General features: G+C 26.7%; 3 protein-coding genes across 5 annotated transcripts; 1 reads left to right on the top strand and 2 right to left on the bottom strand.

Annotated features, from left to right (window-relative positions):
- Positions 1–9,767: 9,767 nt before the first annotated feature.
- OCT59_018461 (uncharacterized protein) lies at positions 9,768–10,042 on the bottom strand (the record flags this gene model as incomplete). The annotated part of the gene is made up of 2 exons (XM_025314827.2): positions 9,768–9,946; positions 10,006–10,042. The coding sequence occupies 2 exons, from the start codon at positions 10,040–10,042 to the stop codon at positions 9,768–9,770; spliced, it is 216 nt and encodes a 71-aa protein (XP_025184347.1).
- A 203-nt stretch (positions 10,043–10,245) lies between these two features.
- Positions 10,246–10,611, bottom strand: OCT59_018460 (uncharacterized protein; the record flags this gene model as incomplete). The annotated part of the gene is made up of 2 exons (XM_066148783.1): positions 10,246–10,274; positions 10,404–10,611. The coding sequence occupies 2 exons, from the start codon at positions 10,609–10,611 to the stop codon at positions 10,246–10,248; spliced, it is 237 nt and encodes a 78-aa protein (XP_066004677.1).
- Positions 10,612–11,200: 589 nt separating this feature from the next.
- OCT59_018459 (uncharacterized protein) lies at positions 11,201–12,520 on the top strand. Of its 3 annotated transcripts, XM_066148781.1 has the most exons (7): positions 11,201–11,293; positions 11,359–11,483; positions 11,559–11,680; positions 11,741–11,896; positions 11,964–12,102; positions 12,166–12,199; positions 12,279–12,520. In XM_066148781.1, the coding sequence occupies exons 1-7, from the start codon at positions 11,221–11,223 to the stop codon at positions 12,437–12,439; spliced, it is 810 nt and encodes a 269-aa protein (XP_066004675.1). In that variant the 5' UTR covers positions 11,201–11,220; the 3' UTR covers positions 12,440–12,520. The 3 variants fall into 3 exon arrangements, with proteins under 3 accessions (XP_066004675.1, XP_066004676.1, XP_025184348.1); XM_066148782.1 differs by having other exon boundaries at positions 12,166–12,520; XM_025314828.2 differs by having other exon boundaries at positions 11,201–11,483.
- Positions 12,521–12,712: the final 192 nt, after the last annotated feature.

Genomic DNA, 12,712 nt, shown 5'->3' with positions numbered 1-12,712 from the left:
CCAAATGTTAAGTTTTCCTCTATCTTTTGTTTTATAATCCCATCTCTGGAGTCCCATCCTGGTTCTTAAAAGAAAGTGGCCCTAAAAAAAAGAAAAGAAGAAAGAATTAGTGACAAAGAAACTAAAAGAAATTGAGGAATTTAGTCCTATTCCCCTTCCTAAAAAACCTAAAAAAAAAAAAGAAAAAAATTTCATTTCTAGTCCTCATTCGTCTTTCCTAAAAAAACCAATTCTAAAAAAAAAAAGAAAGGAAGGGTTAGTAACGGCTAAAGAAACCAAGACGTTTCTAGTTCCATTCCTACCCATAAAAAATTTATCTGTTATTTCTGAAAAAACTCCATAAAAATGAGTCTTTCACGAATCCATTCACGAAATGTAAATAATTTGATAAATTCCGTGATATAAGGTTATTAATTCCGGAAATATGAGCCTTTTACGGAAAAAAGATGGAATATAAAAATGAATCGACTTTTTTTATCTAAAAAAAGTAGTCTAATAATAAAGAAAAAGAAAAAATTAGTAATGATTAAAGAAAATAAAAAGAAAGAAAACAATCCATTTACCGAGGCATTTAGTCCTATTCCTCCTTTCTAAAAAACAATTCTAAAAAAAGGAAGGAAGGAAGAGTTAGTCACGGTCAAAGTAACTAAGGAAACTACTTATAGGGGCATTTCTTCGTTCTCTACTAAAAAAAGTGATTAAAAAAATAAAAAAATAGATCAGATAATTTAGCTGATCTATTAATAATATTGATCGGTCTTTTGAAGACTGCGGTCCTAAAAAAGACCGTCGGTCTTGTTGATCCATTAGATGATCACGAGGACCGCAAAAGACTGCGGTCCTACGCGGTCCGGTCTTTTTGCATGTAGGACCGGGGAGACTGATGGTCTTTAGGACCGATGACCATCTTTAGCCATAGCTCGTTGGAATCCTCTCATAGAGATGCGTCGAATGGTGGTAAAATCAAGTCTCTAGCATCGATAGATCACGAGATAGCACATGATGAGTGTTTCTTAAAAAATTTGCATTAGAAAATGATCCATTGATGCTAGAGACATGAATTTACCACCATTCGACGCATCTCGACGAGACGAATCTAATGAGCTATAATTCGTCTTTTTACAATTACTGGATGGTCGTGTATTCATTTTTTCGCATTTTTTTTAAATTTTCGAACGTCAAAAATTAAAATTCCGATACAAGCGATTAAACGCCATCTATTGATCACACAAAGACGAATTTTAGCTCATTGGATTCGTCTCACTGAGATGCGTCGAATGGTGGTAAATTCATGTCTCTAGCATCAATGGATCGTTTTCTAATACAATTTTTTTAAGAAACACTCACCATGTTCTATCTCGTGATCTATCGATGCTAGAGACTTGATTTTACCACCATTCGACGCGTCTCGATGAGAGGATTCCAACGAGCTATGGCTCGTCCTTGTACAATCACTGGATAGTCGTGTATTCATTTTTTCGCATTTTTCTTAATTTCGGATAGAACCGAACCGAACCGGACAGTTCCGGTTCGGTTCCATTTCGGTTTTCGATTCTACCCGAACCGCAAAAAAACTGAACCGAACTGACCCGTTCGGAGCTTTATTTAATTGTTCTTTAAATTAATGAATAGTTTATTTAACCATTAAAACTATAAGAATAATTAAAATTTTACAATACAATTATACAAATAAAATAAAAAAGGAAATTTTTTTTAAGAGATTTAAATTGTATTTGAAAATATACATATATGTATTTTTATTTTTATTTTTTTTTATTATATAATGGTGAAAATATTTTTTGTTTTAATTTAAAGTCTTATATTGTTAGTGTTCAGCACGAATCAAATTTCTTCTCTGAAATTTGATTCAATTCAGACTTGATTCAGACTCGATTTGACCTCTAAAAATTATTATCTCAGAATCTAGTAATCCAATTTCAATGACCTTTTTTTAATCGATAAGTCTCATTGCCCTGATCAAAATAAAAAAAAGATCATCAAAATTGGATTGCTAGATCAAAAGCTATTCGCAAAATACATTTTTATTATTCAGAAACAATCAGGGTCACACTGTATCATGAATTGATTTGTGCAAAACACTATATATTGTTCATTATCTTTCAAGTTTTTTGCATTATTTTTTATTTTTAATATACTAATTTTTAGTTAAGATCCAATCCAAAAAACAAAAAGCATTTGAAAAAATATTTCAATAAACACTTAGAGACTGACAAGAAATTATATATTCTATATTTAGTTTAAAAATTATTTTGTATAAATACAATGTTACATTTTACCTGAAATTTTCAACTTTTAACCAATTTTAAGTTAGAATTAAGAAAATTTCAGCCAGAATTATAGATTCAAAAATCATTAATTTAGCAATTAAACAAGTTTAGATTGATTTTGAACTTTACAAATATATTATATATTAGAAGATGATGCTATTGACCATAATAAAGTGAATTAGAAAATTACATGAGCAATGACTGCTATTTGGATATTTCAACTAATTACACTATTATTTAAAAAAAAAGTGTATTTAGCCAAAAATATTCAGCCAAAAATAGTAGATATTGAATCAATAAAATATTCAAGATCAACATGAATTTTTTTTGGCTGGATGTTATTAACCGAAAATTTACTGTGCCTTCGGCTGAATTTTTTGGCTAACTACACCATTATCAAAATTTGTAGTTTTCTGCATTTTTTTTGCAAAAAATAATCTGCAATAATCTTTAAAATTACAGATTTTATCAAATACTTAAAAAAAAATCTGGAGATTTTCAAAGTTTTTTTTTATTTTGATTAATAAACTTTACATATTATTAAAAACTTTTTTTAATTATTAGTACTCTCATTCTTTTCTGATAAGTTTCGCAATTATTACATTATAAATATTGTGAAACTTTTTTTATATTTTTTTTATAACTATTTTAACAAAAAATGTTGCAAAATATTTTTTACTTTTAATTTAAAGAAAAAAACTATTTCGCAACAGTTTTTTAATTATTTTAATAAAAAATATTGTGAAACATTTTTTATTATTAATTTATTGAAAAAAAATATGGATAAATCTAATTGTAATAGCCTATTACGTGTCTTATTTGTAACAACCCCAATTTTATCAAATTAAAATTTAAGATCAGGCGTAATGTAAACAAAAACAAAATATCAGTCATATAACTAAGACAAGAATTTTTTAAAAAATTTCAAGAAACTGCTTATAACTTAAAATTTTGTCTATAAAACTGTCTTAAGTATAAGTTTTTCAAATTAAATTTTGCATATAAAAATTTTATTTGTAAAATACATACTAAATTTATTATTAAAAAAAAATAAAAAAAAAATGTTACAAATAAGATATGTAACAGGCTGTTACAAATACATTTATTCAAAAAATATTTTATAATAATTTTTTAACAATTTTAATAAAAAATATTGCGAAACATTTTTTATTTTTAATTTTAAAAAAAAATACTATTTTATAACAGTTTTTATAACTATTTTAATAAAAAATGTTGCAAAATATTTCTTATTTTCAATTTAAAGGAAAAAAATTATTTTACAACAGTTTTTTAACTATTTTAATTAAAAATGTTACAAACCGTTTTTTATTTTTAATTTAAAGAAAAAATACCATTTACAACTGTTTTTTAGCTATTTTAATAAAAAATGTTGCGAAATGTTTTTTATTTACCATTTTAAAATTAATGGTTTTGAACTAGATTTGATCTGATCTGATTTTAATGATGAATTATTGATTTAATCTAATTTAATCTAAAATGAATCAAATTTTTTTAATTCAGATCAGATTACTAATCATAAAATATATAGTTTAATTCAATCTAGTGCTCTACATGAGCCAAGCCAGCTCGTGAGTTTTAAGCTGGGCTAAGCCAAGCCAAACCAAGCTGCAGTTATAGCTTAGCTTAGTGTTGGCTTGACTTAATTTATTAAAAATTAAAACTAAAGTTTCAAAATGTGATAACTTCGCCAATATTGCTCCAAATTTAATGAATTTGCTACCATTCGATTCCTCTTGATGAGACAAATCTAATGGTAGTAAAATCATTAAATTTGAAGCAATATTGGCGAAGTTTAGGGGCATGCCAGAAATCAGCTGATTTGAAAGGAGGTGGGGGGAGTTAAGCTTCAGATCAGGTTTATATATATCACATAACATTTATATATCTAAATATAAATGTAAGTAATTTAATTATTTTTATATAATTATTATAATGCAATTATCTTGACTTCTAGTGATCCAATTTAATAAACTTTTTTTTTAATTTATAGCTCTTATTTAGCTCTACAAATCTAGCTTTGCAAAACAAAAAAAAGTTTGTTCAAATTGAATCACTAGAAGCCAAGATATTTGTATTTACATTATAATAATTATTATAATGCAATTATTTTGACTTCTAGTGATCCAATTTTAATAAACTTTTTTTTTAATTTATAGCACTCATTTAGTTCTATAAATCTAGCTTTACAAATAAAAAAAAGTTTGTTCAAATTGAATTAATTCTTCAGAATTCGAAAACCCATCTGAACCTATAAAAAGAATGATTATTAATATAAACCATTTATAATATTTTTAAAAAAATAAAAAAATAAAACCAAGATTTATAAAATTTATAAATTTTAGTTTTTTCCATTTTTGAAACTTGAACATTCACCTGAACCTAAAAAAAAGAAAAGAACAATTATTAGTAACCATTCATAATATTAAAAAAAAAAACTAAGATTTATATTTACAAATCTTTAGTTTTTTTATTCTTCAGAAGTTCATCTGAACCTTTTAAATAGATATCTTAAATTTACAAAAGAAAAAATTGAAAATATTAGTGAAATATTTTGTTAAAAAAAGTAAAAATCTGAAGGTATATATTTTCAAAATATCATAGACATATATATAACCAAAAAAGTTAAAACTATAAAAGGTAAAAAATGAAAAGAAGTAAAAGGGAAAAAAAAAGAAAAGAAAAAAAAAGGAAAGAAAAGGAAAACAAAAGAAGAAAAAAGTGAAAAAGGGAAATAAGAATGAAGGAAAAGAGAAATAAAGGAAGAGAAAGAAAGGAAAAGAAAGAAAATTAAAAAAAGTAGTAGTCTAATAGGATCCCGATAGAAGTCACCTATAAGTCTAAAGTAAAAATTATATAAAAAAGTCAAAAAAACTGATTGAATTCATAAGATAAAATTTTTTATAAATTAAAAAAAGTAAATGTAATTCTGTGGTAAATTTTTTTTATGTAACTGTAAGTATATAGTAAAATTAAATAGGATTTTAAAATGTAATTTGTAATTATAAGGTAAAATTTATGATTTCGTAAAATTTATTAGTATATACTATTTTTAGCACAAAGTTTATTATACAAACACATAAAATTTTATTACACAAACATGTAAAATTTATTATACTATTTTTAGTTACAAGTTTATTACACAGACATGTAAAATTTCATTACACAAACACGTAAAATTTATTATACTATTTTTAATTACAAGTTTATTATATGGATACGTAAAATTTTATTACATAAACATGTAAAATTTATTATACTATTTTTAGTTACAAGTTTATTATACGGACACGTAAAATTTTATTATACAAATAAGTAAAATTTATTATATTATTTTTAGTATAAGTTCATTACACGGATATGTAAAATTTTATTACACAAATACAGACACATACAAATTTATTACATAAACACGTAAAATTAAAAAATAAATATGTAAAAAAGAATTTTTTATGGATATCTGTATAATATAAAAAATTATAAAATAAAGTAAAAATCGAAAAAGGTAGATGGTTGGGGTAGTAAATGGGATAAATTAAGTTATTTTTTTATTTTTTTTTTTTTGTCAAAAAATAATATATATATCTGTAACTATTGATTAATTTTGAACTTATTTTAAATAGGAACTTTTTTACATTTTTTTAAAATAATTATATCTAAAAATTAGGCCAATTTTAAAAGAAATAAAAAGTATTAAATGTATAAAATAAATTATGTTTTATATAATCTATAATTATAAATGTTACTGAATTTGTAAGGTAAAAATATATGTGATTTAAAAATGTAACTGGAAAGGTGGTAAAATTACTTAGTAAAAGGAAAATTTGAAGTAAGGTAAATTTACATATAAATCTTAAAAATTTTATGGTGACTTCTATTAGAAATAAGCGGGGTTCTGTTCATAGGTAATCACTTTCAATAAGCTTATATACAGACCAGAGTACTGGTGGAAATTATGGTGAGTTCTGAATTACAAATTGATTATGTCTATGTTAACAGCGTCTAATTACTTTGTCATAGACATAATTATTTTCAAAGTATTGGACAAGTTCTATTACATTTGGAGGTATTAAAGATTTAACTTGATCAAATGCATTTGAAATCTCAGAGGATGGCAGAAAAGCAAGAGCCGTAATATGGTGTAATTTAATACTAAAGTCTTCAGATTCACTATATTTAACAGTTAACCTCAAAGCTTAAATCTTTCTCAAAAAATTTTGACACAAATGGAAAAAGCATCCTTTGTAAGTAGTGTCTGAAAATTCCATTTGTGCAGCATTAATTGCTGCTTGTTTAAAATCACTAATTATTAGAGGTGGGGATAAAATTTGATTGTTTTTCTCGCCAAAATCAACTAATTCTTGAAATAACACTTATAGCTTTCTTTTGATTTGCTTGTCATTAGAAAATACGCTAGAAAGCAACGTGAATTATTCTAACTGACAAGCAGCATAAATAGTATACATTTGTTGGAATAATGTAGGCACTGTCACTGGTCAAAAACCAATATATCGGGTAGCAGATATGTATCAGATATGTACCCAATATGTGTAGTATTAATGCAGAAAATTGGGTACCCGATATGTGTAAGATATGTGTAAATATATATATCGTCTACATATCATTTACATATCATATACATATCGGTACCTGATATGTATATGATATATATATTTACATATATCTTACACATATCGGGTACCCGATTTTCTGCATTAATACTACACATATCGGGTACATATCTGATACATATCTGCTACCCGATATATTGATTTTCGACCAAACAGTATCTCAAAAGTCGCCATCCATAATCCAGAAATTTGCTTTTTGTAAATGTTGCAAATTAGATACTGTGCAAAAAATCATAAAATATTTTCTTCATTGAATGTTAGTTCTTTTATTAAAAATGGTTCTTCACTAATAGTTACATGTAGGTTAGTGAGAACATCAACATTTTGTAATGATTGTGGTTGTGGAGTCATATTTTCAGTTCTAATACGTGAAATTTGTTTGCGCAATACTCTCTTGTTTGGCATATAAAGATATGAAGCTTGGGGCATGCTAATTATGAAATCTTGAATTATTTGAGATGGCTTAACACATATTGCTGTTTCCTTTATCAAAAAAGTATATTAATAAATAAATTACTATATATTATATATATATTATAATACAATTATTTCACTATCCAATACTCCAATTTGCATAAACTTTTTTTTGTTTTGTAGACCTCTTTATGCTTTACAAAACAAAAAAAAATTCATTAAAATTGAACTGCTAGATAGTAAATTAATTGCAAAAAAACTTCTTAATAAATAAATTACTATATATTACATATATATTAGAATACAATTATTTTACTATCCATTAATTCAATTTGCATAAACTTTTTTTTTATTTTGTAGCTCTCTTTATACTTTATAAAACAAAAAAAAAATTCATTAAAATTGGACTTTTAGATGGTGAAATAATTGCAAAAAAGCTTTTTAATAAACAAATTATATATTATTTACTATAAAAGATATATTATTACCATAAAAGGTATATTGTGATACCTGATTGCAGGATCTGACCTCACCACCCACTAAATCATGTAATTTCTGGCATGCCTCTTAGTATAATTAAACTTATACATTAAATATTAAGTATTATTCTGTTCTTGATTTGAATTTATACATAGAGTTATAGGTGATTGCTGCTAATTGGTCTTCAGTCATAATAATTGCATTATACAATTTAGGGTTACGTATCAGTGATACTTAATACAATTGTTAATTCTTTAATAAGTTTCTTTAGAGTAGTAGGTGATTTTCCATTATTATTTGAGGTTTTCTGCTTTTTAAATGAAGATTTTTCAGTAAATTCTGGTAAGTTACTAGTGTGTTTTTTCTGAGTAGTTCTTGAAGCTTGTTATACTGAAAACAGTTTTAAATCTTTAGCTAATGGGTATATAGAACACAACTTGTATAAATTTTTAATGCAATTGTAATGCACAATATATTTGCAGATTAAATATATAAGTGGTTTAGTGGATGCATTAGAAGAGATAGGATGGAAGCTTAGTGGAGGCATAAATGCATCTTAAAAATAACTTTAGCCCATTGAGTTGCTGTATTTTCAATTAGGATCCCAGAAACTTCATAATTAAGTCAGGTAATTTATTATAAAGTTTTTAGTTAAATTGGGTAATGGCCAGATTGTTATTGTATAAAATGGATAATAATCTTATAATTCATTTTTAGATTATTATTATAATGGGTAATAATATATATATTTTAAGAGATATTTATATATAAAATGTTTACCTGATGATAAAACATTGATTATATTGAAAAGGTAGATGAAATAAATATAAAACAAAATGATAAAGAATTAGAAAAAGAAGAAATAATAATATAGTTGACAATAAAGATGTTTAATATGAAATTCATACAATAATTAATTTTATAATAATAATTGTAATTAGGTAATTTTATTGTTGTAAATAATTATATAGGTTTTAATTTTTATTTTGGGCAACACTTAATAGAGAGATTTAAGATTAATAATAAACTATTAATAAATTTTGGCTTAACTTGGGTAACGATCCCTTCCATCCGTATAGGTGGTGAAGATAGGACAAATCACGTCGGATAAAGCTGAAATTCCTGCCCACTTATCACTCTCGTGACCGGAAAAAAAAATATCTATCTTGCTGGCTAAAGCTAAAGACGGTTTTTTTTATCACTTATAAATTTCGCAGGAGAAATCATTCCCTGGATTTTCACCAGCAATTACGCACTGCATTTCGTCATTCCGTAATCTTGGGATTTAGCATAGATATCCCAAATCCCATATGCGAAATAAGAATTGCCGGAAAAAATATCCATACCCGAATATTGTTTATTGATATGATAATAGCATGCCCGGAGATATGACACGCAAATCGAATCTTAGAAAAAAATAATGTAAATATATATTCGCACAGCCTTATTCATTCGGCAAGAATTTTCCCTATATTTTATTCTGCGCATTTCAGGAGATCGAAATCTATGATGCGTAATTTATATTTTTTAGTTCGAGAATAAACCAATGTTATTTGTGAAGATTTATTATATTCTAATTATATCAAAGCAATTAAGTAAATTTATAACATAAGATTTACATATAGTACATGAAAGTTAATAATAAGCAAATTCAAGTTTAGATATTAATTACAATAGAGTCTGTTAACACAACATATACAAATTTCCGACGTAGCTGAAGTTGGAGCCAAACGATATTGCTTGTCCAATATTTGCATTGGGAAAATCATTACCGACTCGCTTCTTTATTTCACCAACGGCAACAGCATTTAACATATTTATACGTGAACCAATCGGAATGAATAAGCCCTAATGTCGGTGAAGAATGCGTATCAACATTCAACAACAGTAAGCCTATTTTGTACATTTGCAAATTTTTCTAGTTCTTTGCATTCGCTCATAAAATATTGTTGAACTGCATTTTCATCTGGATAAAAATTTCCGTCTTTGTTAGGCGGATTTGTAAACCTTCCGCGTCTACTCCTTTTGCCACCCGCAGTAAATCAAGTGGAAATTCAGTATGTATTCCTTTTTCCTTCACAAATGCACCTTTTTCAGTTCCCGTTACAAAAGTACCTAAACACAAATTTTTAATGACATTTCAAAAATATTGATGGATCAGATAAATAACATACCTAGTGAATAGAACGATGATTTCAAAGCATAATGCATTCAAAACGCTGTTCCATTTTAAAATCAAGACTGCTTACTTTAAGATCGACTATGTTTTCCATTACTCCCTTCAAAGAATCTAAAGTAGGAAAACTTTGCCCTATTCACAGACATTATTGGTTAGGACTATTAATATAGCCCGGCGCAGACTAAAATGAACTATCAAACACGTTGATTCACTCGCGTCGCGTTGACCAAATTTATTACGATCGCTTACCAGCATCTGGTTGCTCTACGATTAACGCGAATGTGTTTTTTTGGGCGGGTTTGACGATAAGAAGCAGGAAAGAAAAGCACAAGAATAAGTAAGTGTTCGGTATTATTGGCAAATTCAAAACACATTTTCTATTTTGAGACATACCAGAAGTCAACATTTTTCTCAAGAACATAAGCTTATATTTATCATTTTTGCATTTAATAAGCCCTTTTACCACTTCAGGTAATTTGTCGTTATTGACGAAATATGCAAATAAATCAATTACTTCTTTCGCGGTGAGTCTCTCAACATCGTCGATATCAGATAGGCGATTAACCTCGTCATGGATATCAATGGTATCAATAGTAGACATACTTATTATGGTTTTTTTGCGTAAAAAAAAGTTTCACAGGTTTATTGAAAAAAGAAATGACTAATAAAAAATGATCAGACTCATCAGTCTCATCAATTTACGCACCCTTTGTGTGGCAGGTTCGTGGCGCGGCAATTTTCAAAAAAAAGGTCATTAAGGTTTTTTTCTTTAGCATAAAAGCTTTTAAATTTATAATGGAGGTGTATTTTCATCTGCCCCACAAGTTTACTTAGGATTCGGAAGAAGGTATTGAATGTCGATTTTGACTTTACATATAGATGATGTATTTTAGGCTTTGCCAATCATTTCCAAAAATAGATCGGCGAAATAAAAATTTTTGTCAAATAAGTCAATAACGATATTTAAAACCGCCTTTGTCGCTCTAAGTAAACTTTCAAAGCAACAAAAATTACACCTAGCTAGTAACTTTTAATGGCAATTTATTATTAGAAAATCATTTTCTTTTTATGATTTTTGTTGCACCACAATCGGTTGGCTGCGCCACAAGCCTTCTTGAGAGCGAAATTGATTTGTCACGTGATTTTATGCATCGTATTTAGGAGTACTGTATTGCGCGTTTTTCTTTTACGAATAAATTTAAAAATAACAATGGAAACTATGATGAAAGAATTTAATGACCGCATACGTGAACTTAAGAATTGTATGCTTTTCAGGACAGAAGGTAATAAATGAATTTTATTTAGCCTTATTTTTACATTGTTACAGCATAACAGAACACCTTCATAGGCACTTGTGAAGAAACGGACGAGTTGCTTCGCGAATTACGTGACTCACTTAGCGAGATTGAAACTCGCGTTTCTCAAATGTTAAAGTTTTTAGGAGAAGAAAAGGCTGCTATAGAGAGAACCGATGTATATTTTCATAAGAAGTTTCGGTATTTTTTTTTATAATTTTTCTAATTAATTTGTACTCTGTTTTTTTTAAAGGAAATTAGAGCTAAATTACAGTCACAGCATGATCATCTGGAATGGATAAGTCAACATTTACCAAAGCATTTACCAGGAAATAACGAATATCCGACATTTGATCGGACAAACGTTTATCCATCGTAAATATGCATGAACAATTTACGCGCAATTTTTTTAGTATTAATAATTGTTTTATGTAGGAATAGCAAATTACAAGAACAAGATACATTACAGGAAATTGATTTATCGTACATCGAAGAGAATCCATTTTATGTACCTCAGAAACCAACAAATGATACTTTTATAGCTTTAGGTTTATCATATGTCACTGTAACGGAGTTTGAACGTGTACCAAAGTATGTTTTAATTAATATTATAAATAAGATTTTTCCCTTAATTTTTTTTTAATTGCCATCTTATTAGATATATTCATAATAATCGTATATCACGTGATAAAGTAAATGAGGCTATTGACGATTTTAATAAAGTCGTTCGGGAAAAATATACTATTCTCAAATCTCAGCAGAGTTCTCTAAGCCATATTATGAAACAAAAATATTGGGTAAGATAAAAACCTGATTATTTAAAATAAATTAGATATACATTAATTGATGATGATTTTTAGGAATATATAGAAGCCGATAATGAAGAAACAAGAGGTATTTTACTAATTTATCATTAAATGGCAATTTAACTCGTAATTCTTAATAAAAAAAATGATTGCACCTTGTAATTAAGGTAAAGACTTTATTACCGAGAATGATCTTAAAACAACAAATCAAAAAATCAATTTTAAGATGGATGCAAATGGTCGTGCTATAATATCTATTTTGAGACATTGTGGCAAAATTAAAGAAATTCGGGGAGGTGGTCAAGTCAGATATGTAATAATTGGGTAATGGAATATATACTGTTTCCCTTATAAAGATAACTATTTTCTGCATAAAAAAATGCGAATAAATTTATCAAATTTAGAATAGATGTTTTAGATTAGTGTAATATTTTATCTAAATTAAAAACGCCAAGGGAAAATTAACTAAATTAGTTATGCTATTAGGAATTACTAATATAAATTACTTAAACTAAATTAGTGTCATCGTTAAATAAAAATCTTGCTTTTTTGGTTATACTGTGAATAAAATAAATTTTTATTGAGCACAACATATTTTCAA

Source organism: Rhizophagus irregularis, chromosome 27 (assembly GCF_026210795.1).
Source record: "Rhizophagus irregularis chromosome 27, complete sequence".
Taxonomy (NCBI): domain Eukaryota; kingdom Fungi; phylum Glomeromycota; class Glomeromycetes; order Glomerales; family Glomeraceae; genus Rhizophagus; species Rhizophagus irregularis.
Note: the sequence above shows the minus strand (reverse complement) of the source record. Positions and strands in the feature narration are given on the sequence as shown.